This window comes from Alosa sapidissima, chromosome 9, assembly GCF_018492685.1.
Source record: "Alosa sapidissima isolate fAloSap1 chromosome 9, fAloSap1.pri, whole genome shotgun sequence".
NCBI lineage: Eukaryota > Metazoa > Chordata > Actinopteri > Clupeiformes > Clupeidae > Alosa > Alosa sapidissima.
Window position 1 is genome coordinate 32017331 of NC_055965.1, and position 19957 is coordinate 32037287.

General features: G+C 39.1%; 2 protein-coding genes and 2 long non-coding RNA genes across 5 annotated transcripts in view; 2 read left to right on the plus strand and 2 right to left on the minus strand.

Moving 5' to 3' along the window:
- Positions 1-8492, minus strand: part of LOC121718881 (zinc finger protein 501-like) — a 28027-nt gene extending 19535 nt beyond the window's left edge. Inside the window, exons 1-2 of one of the 2 annotated variants that reach the window (XM_042104265.1) lie at positions 8041-8492; positions 4843-5178 (exon numbers count right to left, since the gene is read on the minus strand). In XM_042104265.1, coding sequence (XP_041960199.1) covers positions 4843-5178; positions 8041-8407 — 703 coding nt within the window. In that variant the 5' untranslated portion in view covers positions 8408-8492. The remainder of the gene's footprint in view (positions 1-4842; positions 5179-8040) is intronic. The other variant, XM_042104264.1, reaches the window with a different exon arrangement.
- Positions 1-19957, minus strand: part of LOC121718789 (zinc finger protein 708-like) — a 712111-nt gene that overhangs the window by 109085 nt on the left and 583069 nt on the right. The gene's annotated exons all lie outside the window — the stretch shown is intronic.
- Positions 3057-13834, plus strand: LOC121719104. Its single transcript, XR_006034166.1, has 4 exons — positions 3057-3067; positions 3806-3812; positions 10084-10086; positions 13757-13834. It is a non-coding gene; the product is annotated as an uncharacterized LOC121719104 (long non-coding RNA).
- On the plus strand, positions 10309-11463 carry LOC121719025. The gene is made up of 3 exons (XR_006034078.1): positions 10309-10422; positions 11233-11301; positions 11435-11463. It is a non-coding gene; the product is annotated as an uncharacterized LOC121719025 (long non-coding RNA).

Here is a 19957-nt window from a genome sequence, read left to right on the forward strand (position 1 = left end):
AAAAACGTGACAGGCTTCTGTCAATGGTGCTGAGGGGTTTGTTTTGTTTAGCTCCCTTAGCAAAACCAAACTTAACTCTCTTAACACAAAAACCACTACATGTCAGATGACAAATGTGTGCAGGGCAAAACGTCTAACCGCATTTCAGACCTCTAATATCGACAGTTTGGCTGGCGTGATTATCCAAAATCCGCGTTATTTTACCATAGCAAAAAAAGCATGGCACATTGTATTCAAAGGGGTGTGTTGTCCGGAGAGGTGTATGGTTTTTTCAACTAGTGTAATAAATGCCAAAGAATTCAGTGTGGCTCCACTTCATTAAGGTGGATACCAAAAAAACGAAATGCCACTTGCACTTAATACATTTTGCACTAATCTGTTAGGCTACATTTACATTTCTTCACTTCAATACTGCAGATGTTAAGTAGGCCTATACCGTAATAATCTCCTATATTGTTTATTTGTAATAGTCTATTTTTACAGATGTTCATGCAAAAATGTTTGTATTTTAATGCAAGTTGTTTCACCACTAAAGGAGAATGTACTGTATTTTTGTTGTTGAAATTGATTGAATTGAAATTTGAACGATACCCGGCCCTATCCAGAAGTCCTATCCAACTACAGGCCCATCTCCAATCTCTCCTTCATATCGAAAGTACTTCAGAGAGCAGTTGCCACCCACCTTCAGGACCACCTCAAACATAATAACCTCTTTGAAAAATTCCAGTCCGGTTTCGTGTTGGTTAAAAATGACTATCAGGCGATATATTGATTATCGGCTCTTACAACACTCAAATATTTATATCAGCATTCAAAATCACATATCGGTCAAGCTCTAATGTGTGTGTTTACAAGGCACTTTTCACAGAAAATATGATTTGTGCAATCTAAATGAGTTTTTGATTTGGACATCATTCAGGGCTTTAAAAAGACCATTTCTAGGCCTGAATTGTCAGGCATTTTTGAAGAGGTCATAGGCCTTAGGAACACTTATTAGAACTTATTATTATTGGCACTCTGATGAATAGAACTGAAAAAGATGACGATCGAAAACTCATGAAAACGCACGGTCTGGACATTTTATCATAACTTGGCTTATAATGGTTGCCGCTTTGGGTAGAGTCAGTGACGCATGCATGTCAGGTCAAAACCAGGCTATTTATTTTTGTGGGTTTATCACTAGGTGGTAGTGTACAGTGTTTCCCACAGAATTGGATTCAATGGGAATGGGGGGGGGGGGGGGGACTTGGACAATGGGGGGGGGGGATCGTCTTGTTGGTAGTGTATAGAGTTAGCTAAAGAGAGAGCTAAATCCATGATATTGATCAAGAAATATTTGTGAATCCCCCTCTGCGCATATACAAATATTGTCTCAACAATATTTGTATATGCGCAGAGGGGGATCCACAAATATTTCTTGATTTCCATGTGTGTTTTGATATCTACAAATAAAAAAAAAAGAAAAAAAAGAAAATCATATTTGTAACTCGTATATTGATTTTTACAAATATAGATAGCATTTGTAAATAAAATGCCATTTGTAAAACCGAAAATTTCATTTGTGAAATGTGATTCTGCATTTGTGGATCACCAGCACATGCATTCTTCGCTTTACAAAGTTACGTGTTTTTGAGACGTTCTTCACATGAAAGTCACACAAATCCACACGTAAATAGGCCTACTTTAAATTCACCGGCACACAGAAATCGCAATCCAGTAGATGGCGACATCCACAAATATTTCTTGACATGCATTCGTGTTTTGACATCCACAAATAAAAAAAATCATATTTGTAACTTGTAAATTGGTTTTCACAATTGTAGATGTGTATTTGTAAATGAAATGGCATTTGTAAAACTGAAAATTGCCTTTGTGAAATCTAATTTTGCATTTGTGGATCACCAGCACACACAGTTTTCGTTTTCGCATTTGTGGATCAGCATTTGTGGATCACGTATTTTTGAGACAAACTTTGCGCAGAGAAGCCACCCAGATCCACAAGTAGCCTGCTGACACTTTCTAATCCAGTAGATGGCAGTGTTGTTCTATGGGACTCATAACCAAAGATTCTTTGCTCATAACACACAGAGCTAGCGAACCTAGTTTTTAAATCTAACAAGTTATGCCTTTTACAACAAGCTTTTTGATGGAAAAGTGGTGTTTAATTTCCATAATCTTTGTTTAGTAAACGCATAAAACCGTCAGTTTGCAAGCAAAATCAAGAATTACGATCTTTGAGTTTGTTTATAGTTACCTAGCAACCGAGGCTTTAAGGTGTTAAAACCAAAGATTCTAGAACAGAGTTATGAACATTAGACGCTTGAGTGAAATCTCGACCTTATTAGTGATTGATAGCCTATCTTATGCGCTGTGTTTAAGCAGGATGTGAACAAAGGGTTAACTTATAGCCTACAGGTAGAAAAAAGAAAAAATGGTGATAATATAACGTTAGCCAAGTTAGTTTGCCTGCTAGCTAGCTTATCAGTAGGCTATACAGTCTCTCAATGGGAATTTGTGTGATCTATTTACCAGTGCAGTAGCTACTTCTGTCTAAATAATAGGCCTATTTACCTCTCTTTATTCAGTGTAAACTTGGAAAAATATCAATTGGGCCTTTCACACAGTCAGTTCTTGCAGTTCATTACAGAGTAAAAAAAAAAAAACGCATAAAACCGTCAGTTTGTAATGTAGGCCTACAAGAAATGTGGTAGCACAGTGGTTAGAGTGAGCTCTGACCCCAAGGATTGTTGGTTCAAATTCAGGCTCAGCGCAACATTTCATATAGAGTTCCAATTCTATGAGCCCACCTGAACAGCTGTTTTAACATTGCCAGCAGTTTTTTTTTTTTTTTAACTCGGTAATGAACTGCAAGAACTGACAGTGTGAAAGGTTGCTAGGTAACTATAAACAAACTCAAAGATCGTAATTCTTGATTTCGCTTGCAAACTGACGGTTTTATGCGTTTACTAAACAAAGATTATGGAAATGAAACACCACTTTTCCATCAAAAAGCTTGTTGTAAAAGGCATAACTTGTTAGATTTAAAAACTAGGTTCGCTAGCTCTGTGTGTTATGAGCAAAGAATCTTTGGTTATGAGTCCCATAGAACAACACTGCCATCTACTGGATTAGAAAGTGTCAGCAGGCTACTTGTGGATCTGGGTGGCTTCTCTGCGCAAAGTTTGTCTCAAAAATACGTGATCCACAAATGCTGATCCACAAATGCGAAAACGAAAACTGTGTGTGCTGGTGATCCACAAATGCAAAATTAGATTTCTCAAAGGCAATTTTCAGTTTTACAAATGCCATTTAATTTACAAATACACATCTACAATTGTGAAAACCAATTTACAAATATGAATTTTTTATTTGTGGATGTCAAAACACGAATGTAAGTCAAGAAATATTTGTGGATGTCGCCATCTACTGGATTGCGATTTCTGTGTGCCGGTGAATTAAAGTAGGCCTATTTACGTGTGGATTTGTGTGACTTTCATGTGAAGAAAGTCTCAAAAACAGGTAACTTTGGAAAGCGAAGAATGCGTGTGCTGGTGATCCACAAATGCAGAATCACATTTCACAAATGGCATTTTATTTACAAATGCTATCTATATTTGTAAAAATCAATATACGAGTTACAAATATGATTTTCTTTTTTTTATTTTATTTGTAGATATCAAAACACACATGCAAATCAATAAATATTTGTGGATCCCCCTCTGCGCATATACAAATATTATTGAGACAAATTTAGCTCCATATTCCCGTCACTTTAAGACGCCTGTCACTTTAAGACGTTCGTGAGTAACACAGTTAAAAGGCTGCTGATGTGTGGATGCAATTCATAACGTTTTCTACATAGTTAAAATAAAGGTTTGTACTTCTCCTTGGGACAAGCACCTTTGAATTTTTGAACTTTTCCATTTACATCGGGATTTTGCAAACATTCAGTGTCAGAGTCAATAAAATGAGCCCTTCAACGAAATTGACAAGCAGCTGTAAGTAGGCTAAGCATGCTAAATTCGACATCCAAACAGTATTCTATGTTAGCTTTGAGATACTGCTTGATTGCATAACTTAACTTAGTTTAGTCTCTTCAATGTAGCCTACTATGTTGTGATAAGACCTTAGCAGAGTTAACTTCAATGCAGCAGTTTTGAACAAATTTGCGCAGCATGGTCACAATGCTAAGCGGATTTAATAGCAATTTAGCCAGACGTCTTCTATGCAATGCTTCTATGTGGCAACAACAATCCTTCAACAATCGTGAATATTTTGTTAAATGCACATGCAGAGGAGGGGCAGCGGGCTATGAGAGAGAGCGGGGCGGGGTAAGGAAAGGCTGCGTGCGTAAAAAGCACAGCTCAATGGCAATGCAATGCAAGGATTTTATCTTATATTTAATTTAAATTAAATTAAATTAAACATTGAATATTAATCTGTGGTGTTTGGTTTTGTGGCGCCCCGCCACAGATTAGTCAATGTATGGGAAGCACTGGTGTAACACTAACGTCTATAAAAACAATATATTTATGGAATAAAACTAGACAGGTACCTCGAATTAACATTGCTGTTTATTGTTAAACAGCAATTTTCAACCTCTGACTAGTTTTAGGCTACTTATTGTTAAATTGCAATGTGAGCGGCAGCCAGCAGGGGAGGATATGTCGGCAGAATTATTTAAAAAGCAACTGCAACTACATTGTGCGTCTGCCCTGATTCTCATATCGTGGCGGTATTAATTTAAACCGTGGCGGGCCGCCATGCTAACATAAACATAGAGGAAACACTGTCGTGTCTGAAAGGGAATCGTGTCTGAAAGATATATCTGAAAGGACTTACTTTCCAGCTGATTATCATCCTGCTCATCCTCCTCAATCTTGACCTCAATCTCTGCTGGTGTCTGTAGTGTTTCATCTCTAGATTCTGTATTGTCTGTATCGTCTGTTTCAATTTTACAGTGAGGCTCTGCAAAGGGCTTTTCTTCTTCATCTTTGACCTGACATGATATCATATGACCATATTCCTCCTCTTTTATGTGTTCTTCGTTCACAATCAATCTCAGGTCAACCTGGTGCGTTTCAGTCTCGTTACAGCCAGAGCTCAGCGGCCTTTCCTCCATTTTACCCATGGTCCCACTGGAGGATCCAAAGATCCCAGGTACTCTCTTTCCTGACCCTTTCAACAAGAAAAACAAAAACAATGTGTAAACATTCTATTTTGTTCCCAATCTACTTCTACTTAATAGAGTCCCGAAGTGTGACGTAGCGTTTCCATGACAGCAGAATCACTGGATCTAAACAAACTTTCGAAGTGGCATAAATAGCATTGAATTTAGACATGTGGCATCATTTCTAGCTAATAAAAATAAATATATCAATTTAAATGTGTTTTACCTGCTAGGCAGCAGCTTAGCCACATAACACGGATTCCCTGGCAGGTGTAATAGAAAGAAACAAAATTCCAGTGGATATTTCACGTCTTCTCAAAGACTGGCGGCTGTTAAGAGTGACGTTTTTTTGCCAAAAAAATAAAGCCAAAACACGTCCGTGAATTTAAGGATTTTAACCGCATGCTGTGAAGTTCCATGCAGGTCTCTTTTACGGAGGAAACCCATGCTAAAATAAAACTCTGTAGTCACGAATTTGATCGTGTTGGTATGAATATATGTTGTAGTATGTGATTCCTACAGTGTAAAAAAATATACTAACGTCATAGAAACGTTGTAAAATTATTGAAATAGATTAAGAAAGCCACCGCTATGGCGATTTCAATGGTTAGATTGATTTGTTTAGATCCAGTGAAATTGCTGCCTTGGCAACGCTACGTCATGGCTTTGGGACTCTATTAAGATAACATATGGAATGTTAAAACGGAAGCCTTGTGGGAACAACTATGATGCTGATAATGGAACTCTCTTGAAATGGTCAATAATCAATGCTGCACAAACAAATAGAATGTTGTAGGCAATGATGTCATAAAGCAGCATTACTGTTACATGAAAAAGAGGAAGATCCAAAGATCCAAGGTTATTCTATAATAAATGCTGCACAAACTAATTATACGTGTAGAGCAGCACTTAAATAGACTAGCCCACTTACTACTTATAGTGTAAATTTATATTTTGCAGGATAGCATAATGTCATATCTCTGCATTTATGTGGTCAGTTCAAAGATGCTTGTAATCTGGCAGAAAGAAAAATATATATTCTAGCCTTTGTGACTGTCAGTACATCACACAGTTATTATGATGAAACTACTGTGTCTCAGCTTTCCAAAGAGGTTAAGAATTTGATTATAGGTCAAACTAGGTGGGAACAGTGGCCTTTAAAGCAGGCACTGTGCAATTTCAGGAAAAAACTTGAAATTGGTATTGAAAACCAAGTGGTTAACAAAATGTAAATGGACAGAAAATTAAACAGGCACTAATATTCTATAATATTCTGTAAATGGGTCAATAGACTACTTACACATATTACTCTTTAAGGGATCCCACCTGGCCTCGAAGGCTTTTACTAGTAGGCCTACTGTCCTTCTAGTAGGCTAGAGCATGTTCCATACTGGGCTTATTTAGCTTATATAGCCTGGCTAGCACCACCACTTCTCAATGAGACGTGGTCTGGGAACCAAACGTTCATTTTCTCGTATTTGAAAAAAATGCCCGGATCCGTTTATTGGGTGCCACAGATGTCTATCAAATGCGTCTGTGCATACTGTAGCTCATAGAGTGGTGAAGTCCCGCCCCTTCTACTTCCGGTCCATGGGACCTATCTTTCAAAAAATTATGAACGGGAGTTAATGGAGAGATAACAATTATTTTTTGGTCCAGTTTGAATTGTGCCACAAATTTCACATATGATGTGTGTGAATTTAAAAGATAATTTTTCACGTCAAGAAAGTATTGTTGTTCGATAGACTTCAAAAGTTATGTTGGTTTTGTGCGAATCCACTCAGTGGACTACATCTCTCGTCTCGAACGATGTACGTCACCAACGTAATGAAACGATAAGAGCTGTTATGCTAGTTAACGGTTGCATCTTCTGCCTGCTATGTCACTTAACAGTATGTAATGTACAGTCTATGGACGAATACAACTTACCTGATGTGTTTAATCCTCTGACTCATGGTATTTTCTTCGGCAAGGAAAGCCCAATTAAGACCTGTTGCTGCTATGCTTGTACAATCTAGTGTGGCTGTGAATGAACTAACATCACTAGCGCGACTGATGGGTTTGTAGTCGTTGGAATTACGATCTTTGTAATTCCAACGACTCAATGTTGTAATTCAATAGTTACGAAACAAACTGCAAATGTCTTTACATGAAAAATTGTCTTTAAAATTGACAAACATCATATGGGTAATTCTAGGCACAAGTCAACCGGGACCAGAAAATAATTTCTTTTTCGCCATAGACTGCCGTTCAAATTTTTTTGAAAGATAGGTCCCATGGAGGCAAACGGAAGGGGCGGGACTTCACCACTCTATCATCGTCTTGCTTTCCCCCCTGTTCTGTGATTGGTTCCCCATCTCAGGCGAAAATTTGCTCCATGGTCTCCAGGCTGCCTTAGCAGCGTGAATCAAATCGCGCGCAAGGCAGCATGGGAACACCCAGGCTAATGCTTACATACTTTAAATAATAGATACTTTGAAGACATTTACTTAAGTGACATGCTGATTGGTTACTTTCACTGTTAGTTGAAGCTCAACTCCGAGAGAAATTACCTAGGGTCTATTTACGGTAGATAACAACTTCAAACCTCACCCTGTCTAGTCCAGTTAGCATCACTGTAACGTTAAAGCCCATTCATTGATGATGCAAATAAACGGTCTTGCTCAAAACGCCACCAATAAACATAATTGTGCTCTCAATCAGAAGTTTGAAGTTGTTAAGCCTCCCGTAAATAGACACTGGGTTGTTTTTCCTCCGGAGTTATACTTTAGGCCTAAGTCATTTTCTGCTCAAATACCTAGGCTATACTTTTACTCGAGAGGGGGTTTCGAAAACTTCACAACTCTGCATTGCAACCGAGTCCACCTTACCAGGCGATGGTCGTATGTCATAGGTATGGTCCAAAGCAACACTAGCCGCAACAGCAAAACCAACATCTTCGTGCCCACAAGCAAGCACTCGTGTTTCAGTTGACTCCGATCGAAACATACAAGGCACCGCGTCTTTTTTAAGTCTTTTGAAACCGCCAGTTGTTTTTAACAGGTCGCTGCTACGAAAATGTAGGCTACAAACAACTGTATCATCCGAGATTTTAGACAGTGGCCCTTCAAATATCTTGGTGGCTTGCATCCACTTTCTCCGAAGTTCCACGTCGCGGGGGAATGTGTAAAAGCTCAAATAGGGCTGTGTTTGCTTATTGTTGGCACACAGAGGAACACAACACCACTGCTGCGCCATTTTCAAAGCAGGGAGACGGCTGCCAGAGGTTTCTTCTTCTTCTTCTTCTTCTTCTCTTTTAGGGTTTTGTCTTCTTCTTCTTCTTCTGTTTCTTGGCAGATGACTTTTTTGAAGTATACCGCCACCAACTGTACAGGAATGTGTAATAACATGAACGTCATAAAGTCTAGGCTTATGTTAATTCAAAATAAAAAAAACAAAACAAAACAAAACAAAAAAATGATAATAATTATACTCTTCTCATTATACCAGTATTATTAAGATAAATAAATAAAGCTTTAAGTCTCTCCCTTGTCATACCCTTTTCCTCAAGTATGTCATGAATTGAGTTCTCCCCTTCCATGTCCAGCCAGACCACTCTATTATCATTATACTTCTCACAAGTAAACAGTACATGCTCCACATCTTCATCGTCTTGGCACTCCATACATAAACCATTTCCCTTTCCTATTATCTGTAGAGTAGAATTCAAACCTGTATGTCTTAATCTAAGTCTGGTATAGACAACTTCTTCCCTTCTGTTTAAACTCAGTGATGTAACTAGCCTGGCGGGGCCATCCTATATCATTGAGATGTATAGTCTGGCATCGAACCATTCACCTCGCTTAATCCAAGGGGCGGGCAGAGAATTGTCTTTCAAACTGCCTAGGCATGCAATAGGCCAGCGCTACGACCATATCCGTATCCGGTCGGCAAAACGGCAAATACATCCTTCTTCGAAAGTAATGACTTAAGTGCATTGTGTTGCTCAACTTTCAAAGAAAAGCACAAGTCCAACTCCTCCAAAGTTGACACCAACGCCGATTCAAACAACCGCTCTTCGTTCGCCATAGCCACCTTCCTTGTTGTTCACAGTCGCAGGACTGTCGTTATCCTGTTAAGCCCGCCTTAAGACTCTCTAACAAAATAGAGCGCTGTGATTGGAGAACATCCACGGTGCTAAGCCAATAGAAATCCCTATGGTTCGATACTAGACGTACAGGCTGAGCAAATTAATTTGCCGCCGCTAGGGTGCGTCTAGATTTCTAGGCTATGATGTAACCCTTTTCCCTGTCACATTCTTCTGAATTTTATGGTAGTGTCCAGCCTTAAATTCTGTCTCCCATTCTCTTTGCCATTTTTGTATAATTTCATATTTAATTATGGATTTGGCTTCACCCTTTCCCATTGGAACATTAATTCCTACACTCTAAAAAATGCTGGGTTGAAAACAACCCAAACTGGGTTGTTTTCATCCCAGCCGCTGAGTAAAATGGGGTCCAACACAGCATTGGGTTATCTTAACCAAGCAAATTGGGTTACTAAATTTAACCCAACAACTGGGTTAAAATTTAACCAATATGTTGGGTTATGTTGACACAACTGTTTAGTTAAAGTTACATAATGTTTGGGTTATGTAACCAAATCTCCAAAAACTACTGGTTGATTTTTAAAATACTCTGCTTGTACAAACTTTTAATAACTCAAAGTTTGTATTTACTTACTTGAAAGTCACACCTTCTGTTAACAGCTTTAGGCCTGATGTAGACAGTCTATAATAAATGACCATCAAAAGCCATGTAATGAAATAAAACAGTTCGACATAATTATTTATTTGATAGTTTTCTTTATTTTTGAATAGATAGCATAGTATAAAATGCATGTGATACTTCCATGAAGGCAGGCAGATTCCAAAGTTCGTTTTGGGGGTCAGCCCTGTCAATCAAAGAAAAAAAGAGTGCATTTTAATCACTGCCCACACAGCAGTAGACTCCTAGGCGGATCCGCCTTCAAGTCGGCAAACCCGCGTGACTGTCGCATTCGTTTTGGTGCCGCACAGAGGATCAGCTCCGCCTTCAGGCGGCCCCGTAAATTCTACTGTCAAACAGCGGATCCTGAGTGGACCCATGTCGGATCCGCGGGCGCGGACGCGCCTATACTGTAACGGTTGAACATAACTGTACACCAAGAGCCAAGAAGAGTCATACTAGTGGATATTTTCTTTGCTGGGACACGGTTGCGCTGAACCCTCTCGAGTAAGTGATATTTATTAATATATTGCGACATTCACAATAGCTAAACATTGGCCTTTGTGGTTTTATAATCATCATGTTTATTGATTGTAATGACGTTGTTTGATATTAGGACTAGCTAATGTTAACGTTAGTGCAACCAGAGACGTTTGTCATTTTGTGCAACAGTTTGTGCAAAGTTAACGTTATTGTTAGCTGTGATGCTCATATGAGTCTGTAGCCTATCTGATTTAAAATGGGATAGCAATTTCGGCAGAATATGTTATGGTAGTGTGATTTAAAAAACACACATTGTTATTTAACATTAGTCTGGTCTTGTCTGTTTTAATGTGTCGCTGTTGTCCATATAGTGCTACTATGCTAGCGGCATATAGCTGCTAGCTAGCATGCTGCTAGGCGCAATTGCATAAGTTATTGCTAATGTCTATTAGTGCTATACATATATTGAAATCACGTTTGCGATGCAAACCTTGATTAAGGTGATACTGGCACTGGTATTTCAGTCAGTGAAGTCAGTGAAGCACTCGTCTGCTATGATAGCTACCTACAACTTTAGCATGTTGACTCACTGATAATGGTTTAGCCCTAGCCTCTAGCTAGCTGTGCATTAACGTTTGCATTTTGCCAAGTTTGGAATCATAACATTACGTAACTTTAGTTTCTATCTGCCATCTTTGTAATGAAAGCCTCGGCATTTTAATCACTGTTTAAGTCGGTTCAGACAACTATTGGCATCTGTTTGTGATTTATTATGCTAACGTAACTTAACTGTATGGAACTTGGTCCCCATCTTCTATTTTGTTTGTTCTGCAGCGTCAACTTTTATCGGCTGGATTCTAGCATCTAACGTTACGATTGCCTCTGTTGGGTTTGCTTGATCAAGTAATACTTTCTGGGTTGTTAAAATGTTCACACATTCCCGTAGCATTCCAAAATAGACCAGAGATGCTTGTACTATATGTATATTTGGAAATTTTGGGATTGCAATAACCATAATGATATCGTTATGTAACAGCCATCGTTTCGAGGACTCTGATGAAAATGGTGACTTTGCATCTCTGAGGTACCTTCCAACTCGCCTGGTATATCAGTTGAAGCCTCAAGCCCAAGCCTATTGCACTGGCAAAGTAAGTAATACTCTCTTAACATTGAAATAACTAAATCATAATATTAATATTAGAGATATGGTTAACATTCTTAGTGCTAAAGACATTCCCCTCTCTTTGTATCTATTCCTCCAGCTCCACCATGTCGCCGAGTGCCAGGCAGCCGAGTCACTACCCCTCAACCTGGAGAAAACTGTTAAGGTAAAGACTGATCTCTGAAATAATATTGAATACAGTGGCCCCATCTATATTAACACAGCAGTAGTCACTCCATTTCAGACCAACAGATTGCATCTGCATTACCATCTCAGATTTTCTGCATACTTTATCCATTACTTTCAAAATCTCAGCCAAATATTTTGTCAGTTAAAACATCTGCATTCATGCAATATTGCCTGAAAAGTTCATTCATTATTATCAGATTGTATTGAAACACATTGATTTCAATGTCAATCCATTCATGGAGTTGATATAGATAGTGCATACCAAAATATTGAAACATACAAATTCATGTCCAGCATGACCAGAGATTTGATTTTGTTTGCCATTGTTTGGCCCTGTAGCTCTCAGCCTACCATGGTTAACAGATCACAACCATTTATCTCCCTTAGCACCTCACCATGGGGCAGGACCGCAACACTCTTCACCACCTCAACTCCCTGCACCTGCACCTGCATTTAACATACGGAGAGTTACTCAAGGTAGGGACTGATCTCTGAAATATTAGTGAATAGAAAGGCCCCATTTGTATTATCAGTCATGGTTAACAGATAACTACCATTTAATACAATTTTTTCCCCCCTCTCGCACACCACCCACCTCACTATGGGCCAGGAACGGCAGTCCCTCCTCAACTCCCTCCACCCCCACACCAGCCCTCAACGTGCAGCGAACAGAGGAGCTTTGTAAGTCATGTTTCTTTTTAAATTTAATCTCCTTAATACCTATCTCATATATTGTATTGTGTAGGCATACTTGGCTTTGGATGCTACATACCATAAACATAAACATATCTGTCTGTTTGATTACAGGTGCTGTGAGGAAAAACATGGTGACACGGTCTGCCACGGACACTGAGGTCACCAAACACGCAATCAGGTGTTTCAACCGGCGGTGGATCGGGCAACGAGGAGATGTGTTCCGCCTCCATCCACACAAATGGAGTAATAGGAGAAATAAGCATTAAACAATCTTTTTATTGAACTTCTTGTCATTCACCAGTTATTCATTTTCTGATATTTTAGCTGTGCATAGCGCAGTATTTCATTGAAGTTGTAGCCTATTAGATAAAATATTTCATGTCTGCACTGACCTAGGCCTATAAAGCACTAAATTAGGTTTTGACCACAAAATGAATGTAAAGTAGCCTAGGCAATGTAGGCTACTTAACAAAAACAGAATAGCTTATAACCTGTAACTTTCCATAAATGTCCATTTTATATTTCCATTGAGTAGTGATCACGTTTGTACAGTAAATTGATGTCTTGACTTAAGCCTTTTCTGGTTTATTGACAGTATTTTTAAGTTAAAAATACGAGGCAATGCAGATTAATCGTAGGCCTATATTGCTGTAGTAGCCTAGTGATAGTTTTACTTTTATCCTATAGTTGCCTAGTTTTATCCTACAGCAAGAACAGAAGGAATTTTGAAAATGAGATAAACGGGTCCAAAACGGACCCGGGCCAGATGAGCCTTTGAGTCCGTTGCGGGTCCGCGGCGGATGTATGTATCAATTTGCGGATCCCAAACGGACCCGCCGTGGAGGTAAGGTTTTAATCGCGGATGCGGAGTGGATGCAGTGCGGAGCCACGGCGGGTCCGCGATTCGCCTTCGTAGCGGATCCGTTCCTGAGAGCATCTGGACTCCGATACGGGTCCGTTTCGCGGGTCCGTTCCGGAAGGCGTCATACCTCCGCGGCGGATCCGCCGCGGAGTCCTTTTGCTGTGTGGGTGTTAGCCTACAGAACTTTATATCAAGACTTGCATGAACCATTACCAGTGAATGATATTGACAGACATAAAAATCCACCAGGAGACAAATTATTAGTGCAACACACTCGGAAACCATGACCACCTAATATTATGGAGTTGTTTTAAACATAATACCAGTAATACAAAACGTGCGTTTATGTCAGATGAGCTTGATAACACAAACATTACCATTAGCCTAACAGGCTGACAAACAAAAGTTCAGCAGTGCTAACGTTAGCTAGCAAATGACACATTATTCAGTTAGTGAATCCAAGTTAATGTTACCACCAAGAACCACCCAGTAAGTTACATGGCTATAATATGAGGCTACCCTGAAGGATTTAATAAGATGTTGTTTGGCATGATTAATATTATCGTAAGTTAAGTGGAAGCATATTTAATTAGCATAAAGTGTCCAAGTCTGCTAACGTTACCTACCAGCTGTTGGTATGCTAATTGTAGTTCGTTAAAGTTCGTTTTGTTTCTGTTCAGCAGTTCCTACCCAGTGAATACAGAACTATGTTTTTATGAGTCTGTATTTGTGTAGATTAAACATTAACAGTAGCTAATATTAGCTGGAATGACACCTGCTAACCTGCTTGAAGCTGAACGAAATGGCAGGCAGAATATTGATATCACGAAGGGTATGTCTCTGGGTGGACTTTTAAAATCCGTCTGGATAAAAATAAATATATAAATAAACGCAGATACATACATACCTTCCAAAATCACCTGATTTCCATTGCATGTTGACAGCTGCTGGACTGGACGGTTGAAAGAATATGCCTGCCTGACGATTTTTTTCCCTCAACCTTCAAATAACTATGCAGCTGTGTTGAAGTCACCCTGGTGCTGGGTAATGTTTTACCACGTCAGGTGGGAGAGAGGAGGGGCGCTGTCCTAAACAATCAACCCAACAAGCTGGGTTACAGAAAATAACCCAACATGAGTAAAAACAACCCCACAAAATGCCCTGACAGCTTCAACCCAGCGTTTGGGTTGAGAAAATAACCCAGTATTTTTTAGAGTGTATCCTGTTAAGCTCACCTTAAGACTCTCAAAATAGAAAATAGAGCAAAATAGATACAAAATAGAGCGCTGTGATTGAATAACATCCACGGTGTTAGCCAATATAAATCCCTATGGTTTGATACTAATCCAAGTAAATTGGCTTTCTCCATATCTGAAATTGCTTAATTTTGTCCTTCAAGTAATACAGGAACATGTGGGGGTTTATATTTACCTATCATCTTTTTAACCATCATCCACATTTTATTTAGTGTAGTTTCTTTTCCAATTGTTGAGCAAAATTGTCTCCAAGATTATTTTTTTGCTTCTTTGATAACTTTTATAGCCAAAGCCTTTTTTCTTTGCTAGTCCATTAGATTATCCATTGTAAGTGTTGTGCACAATATTTTAAAAGCTCTATTTCTCTTCTTAATAGCTCCTGAACACTCCTCATTCCACCATGGGACATTAGTTTTGCCCTTTTGGCTCATATTGTTAGAAATACTCTGGCTTGCTACTACAACAATACATGCTTAAGTTATGATTCATTTCATCAATATTCTGATCTGTTTCATCATGTATTTCATTTAATTTACCTATACAACATTCATTAAATTTCTCCCAGTTTGCTTTCTTAAAACACCATCTATGATGAGCATACATTTCATCAATCTTAAAATCAATATCTATTTTACATAGTATTGGAAAATGATCACTTCCCATACTTGTGCTATGATCAACTTCCCATTCACACCTGCTGGCTATTCTCCTATCAATTAAAGTGAGGTCGATACATGAAGTCTCATTCTTGTAAATATTTATTCTTGTACCATTACCATTATTCAAGCATACTAGCATCCTGTCATTTATCATTTCTTCTAATACTTCCCCATTTAAATCTGTATATTTACTTCCCCATAAACTATTATGGGCATTAAAATCTCCACACCATATTTCTCTTTGGCCTCTCTTATTTATATTTCTCATTAAATCATGCGTTATTGCTTTACATGGGTTATAATAATTAATGACAGTAAGTTTTTCTTTGTCTCCATTAAAGATTTCAGTAACTACATTTTCATGATCAGTTACTGTGTTAATGTGTCTAAATGAGATCCCTTCTTTAATAAATGTGATGCAACCTCCTCCTCTGTCTTTTTTCCTGTCTAACCTTATACTATGATATCCTTTCAATATAAATTCTAAGTGAGGTTTTAACCATGTTTCTTGTATACATATAATGTCTGGCTTGTTTGTGAGTTCTTGAACATACCTTTTAAATTCCTGTCCGTTCGCTATCAAACTCCGCGCGTTCCACTGGAGAATGAAAAACACCATTATTACTTTAACCATTCTGGGACCCTCCATATTTCTGATTTAGTATTTCATGAATATCATCTGCCTTTGTTATTATCCCCAAAAAATCATTAGCAGCTTCCACAACTGATTTGATTTTATCACTTTTCTTAACATGTACCATAGTGACATTAACCACTGAACACATAAAAGCAATAAATTCATTTTTCTTTATCAGTAGAGCCTCATCTGAGATTCTTGTCTTACATCCACAGCAGTTTGTAGGCCCACTAGGTGTCCTGTGAGTCTTGTTCTGTTGGTTTATTTTCCCCATAGGAATTGCATTGCTCTCTTGGCATAGGAATTGCATTGCTCTCTTGGCATAGGAATTGCATTGCTCTCTTGGCATAGGAATTGCATTGCTCTCTTGGCATAGGAATTGCATTGCTCTCTTGGCATAGGAATTGCATTGCTCTCTTGGCATAGGAATTGCATTGCTCTCTTGGCATAGGAATTGCATTGCTCTCTTGGCATAGGAATTGCATTGCTCTCTTGGCATAGGAATTGCATTGCTCTCTTGGCATAGGAATTGCATTGCTCTCTTGGCATAGGAATTGCATTGCTCTCTTGGCATAGGAATTGCATTGCTCTCTTGGCATAGGAATTGCATTGCTCTCTTGGCATAGGAATTGCATTGCTCTCTTGGCTGGTGCTTGGCCTATTACTCTCTGCGCTCCTTATTTCTTGTAGGCAAATAGGAGCTGAATTTTCTTCATTCTTATTTTTCACAATGCGTTTGATTGCCTCAGCATATGAGACGTTATGTGCCACCTTATATTTCTGAACTTCCTTAGCTTCCTTTTGCCTCACACATCCTCCGTATGCTGCACTGTCCTCCACAATTACAGCATTTCAATTCTACATCATCTCCACATTGCCCATACTCATTTCCACATTTAGCGCACCTAAGTTTGCCTCGGCACTGAGCAGCTACATGCCCAAATCTCTGACATTTAAAGCACCTCATTGGATGTGGAATATACTCTCTTACTGGATAGCACATGAAGCCCATTTGAACTTTATACGGCATGTCATTTTTAAACCACAGTAATATTGACATGCTTTCTATTTTCTCCTTTCCTTTAGTTAACCGCTTTGCATCAACAATCTCTCCTCCTTTTAGACTATTTTTGATTTCTTCGATAGAAACTGAAGTTGGAATTCCAGTTATGACTCCTCTCTTTCCTGACTTTACTCCCGGAATGTGTGATGTTATATTGGCCTTATTCAATGTGTCTTTCTTTAAGATTACCTCCCTTTGTTCCTTAGACGCTGCAAAAATCATTAGCTTCCCATTTAATCTGTTTTCGAGTCCGACTGGGGTAATTTCCTGATCCCACCCCATCTCTCTCACTTCCTGTCTGCCTCTTCACTATCATAATAAAGGCAAAAAAGGGCAAATATAAAAAAAACAAATAGGCACCTCATGAAGTGGTATACAGTATGCTTACTGAGAGCCTTTCGTGCACGTAGCCTATAAGGTCTGGCCACTTGCTGAAGAATGCATCAGTTGAAAACAAACCCAAAATAAGGAAGAAAGAGAGAAAGAGAGAGAGAAAGCGACCATAAAGCAGAAAGTGTGGAATAGAGAGGAGTAGAAAAGGTGTGTGTTTGTGTCTGTTCGTGTTGTGTGTGTGTGTTGAATAGGTAGGTATGTCTGGAACTAAAACCGAATGACACTTGACAGAAGCGAGCAACAGAAGTGTTATGTCATAAATGTTTATGACTTGTTTATAATGTTTATGACACATTCGTGACAGTGTCATACCACTCTTATGTAATTACCTTCAAGTAAAGTCTAACCGTTAATTCTACTATCACATGAGCCAGAAAAAGATGCTTATTTTCGGGATCTACAATGACATGACCTCTACGGAAACCAACTGACGGATTTCCGTCCTAGCGATGGAGAACTCTAATGCCTGTAGAGTGCAACTTCATTTGACTTTTAAGAGAGGAACGCTGAGGGAAAGCTTTCATGAGGTGTCTCTGTAGTGTGAATCATAAAATGGCGAGAAAGATGGCCTTGTGAACCAAATCGTTTTTCGCACTGCTGACATTTATGTGGCTTCTCTTCGGTGTGTGTCCAAATACGATTTTTCAGAAAATGTTTTTGCAGAAAAAAAATAAATCCTGTACCACAGTGTCCAGAGATATGAATATTTTTGCCGCCAGTGTTCTGCTGTTCATTCACGCTAACAGAGTGTGTTTGCGGGCATTTCTCGAGTTCCGTCACGACGGTGAAACTCTTCCTGCAGAGGGGGCAGTGGTACAGGCTTCCTTTGAGTTGCAGGTTGAGTTCATCATTCTGTCCATGGATCTTCTGTTGTGTTTCGTGTGGATATTGTGATGCACCTGTAAGAATTACCATAGAGTCTTAGAATTTGAATGAAGACTTACCATAGAGACTTAGACTTAGATAACTATATATGGGTGTCAGCCTACTACAGACAACCTGACACTTCCACCGCCAACACATCGTGTTGTAGGGCCTGAATCATCAACTGAACACATCTGCCAAAGAAGGGGGCGGTTACGTTAACTCCAGAGACAAGGTAAACAGCTCAGCCAGTTAACACGATAGCCAGATACAATCTAATACCGGCTTGCCACACCTGGTCCACCGTTATTTTTCTATTGATTGAAATATAACTGAACTGAATAAATAATAATGTGTTTGGACCGAATGTGGCGACACAGTGGGGCGTTTGTCCACAGCCCACCAGGCCCAAAGACAAGCAGATCACCAGATCTACCCATGCCAGCACGGTGGACCGACAGTGGTTTGGAGACCTCTTGCTATTTTGAGGGGTATGCTACAAAGCAAGGTTGTTGGCTCACCAAGGTCGCTATCCAAGGAAACTGCAGATCTCTAAATAAAGTTTTAATGTAGGCCTAGCCTTAGGTATTTTTATTAAGTCAAGTTGCGTTGAGATCAGCCGTAACTCCCAAAGTTACCTGAGAGGATTGGCTAACTAGCTCCTGTTTTTGTCCAAACATATAGCCTACCCTTCCTTCATAAATTCGCTGCGCTCTCAACTTGCATCTGTTGATTGGTGTTTGTGTCTGATTAGACATGGGACCCTGTTTATCTCCACAAAATGTGTTGAACCAACATTCTCCCGTAATGTACTGCATGCAATTTGTTCAGCTCAGCTCGCGACTTTGTGCATCCAGCGACATCAATTAAAATTCCAACATGGCCCTTCTTCTTGTTGTTTTTATGGCAAACAATGTCTGGATGCATTACCGCCACCCTCTCTGAATTGGAGTGTGGGTCTGAATAATGTATTCCACTGTGAGTGGGCCCCCATGCTTGGTCCCAGTTAATTTTGTCCAGGGTTTCAATGGTGACCCCATGTGGGAAAGCCCAGATGGGCCCTAGCTAAAACCCACATGGGCAACCCAGATTTCTCCCATCTGGGGCCCACAGGGGTTCACTCATATGGGTTAATGATGGGGCTCAGCTGGGTATTAACTTGTATTTTAAAGGGTAACCATTATTTATGTGGGCTACTAAATGTGTTTGTTTGGGTTACCTTATTTTACAGTAAACCCTTATTTAGAATTCTTCTAACAGTTTACAGGTGAACCACAACAAAGAGACCAGAAATACATATGAATGGTATTTTTATTTATAAAGGCAAAAAAAGTAAAAAATCAGAGATACATGAAAATGTATGTATGTATGTATGTACTGTGTGTATGTATGTATGTACTGTATGTATGTATGTATGTATGTATGTATGTATGTATGTGTGTACCAGTGGCGGCTGGTGGTTAAAAAAATAACGGAGGAAGGAATGTCTGCTTGATTGGCGTTAGTGGCAAATGTGAGGTTGTGATGGTGTTGGTGGCATATGTGAACAATAGAGTATGTAGGCCGCCTACCCAGACACATTTATAGCAGCAGTATGTACTATGTAGCATTTGCTGTTCTGACATTCTCTGGTCTGTAGGTCTAGTTATGAAATACTGTTTTCCAGATGTGCAAAATTACTGGAGGTTTTGCTCAGTGTAATACATTGGCAGAAAAGTCTATAATAATAAAAATAGACACTTGTTTTATAAAACCATGTAACTACCATTAAAAATAGA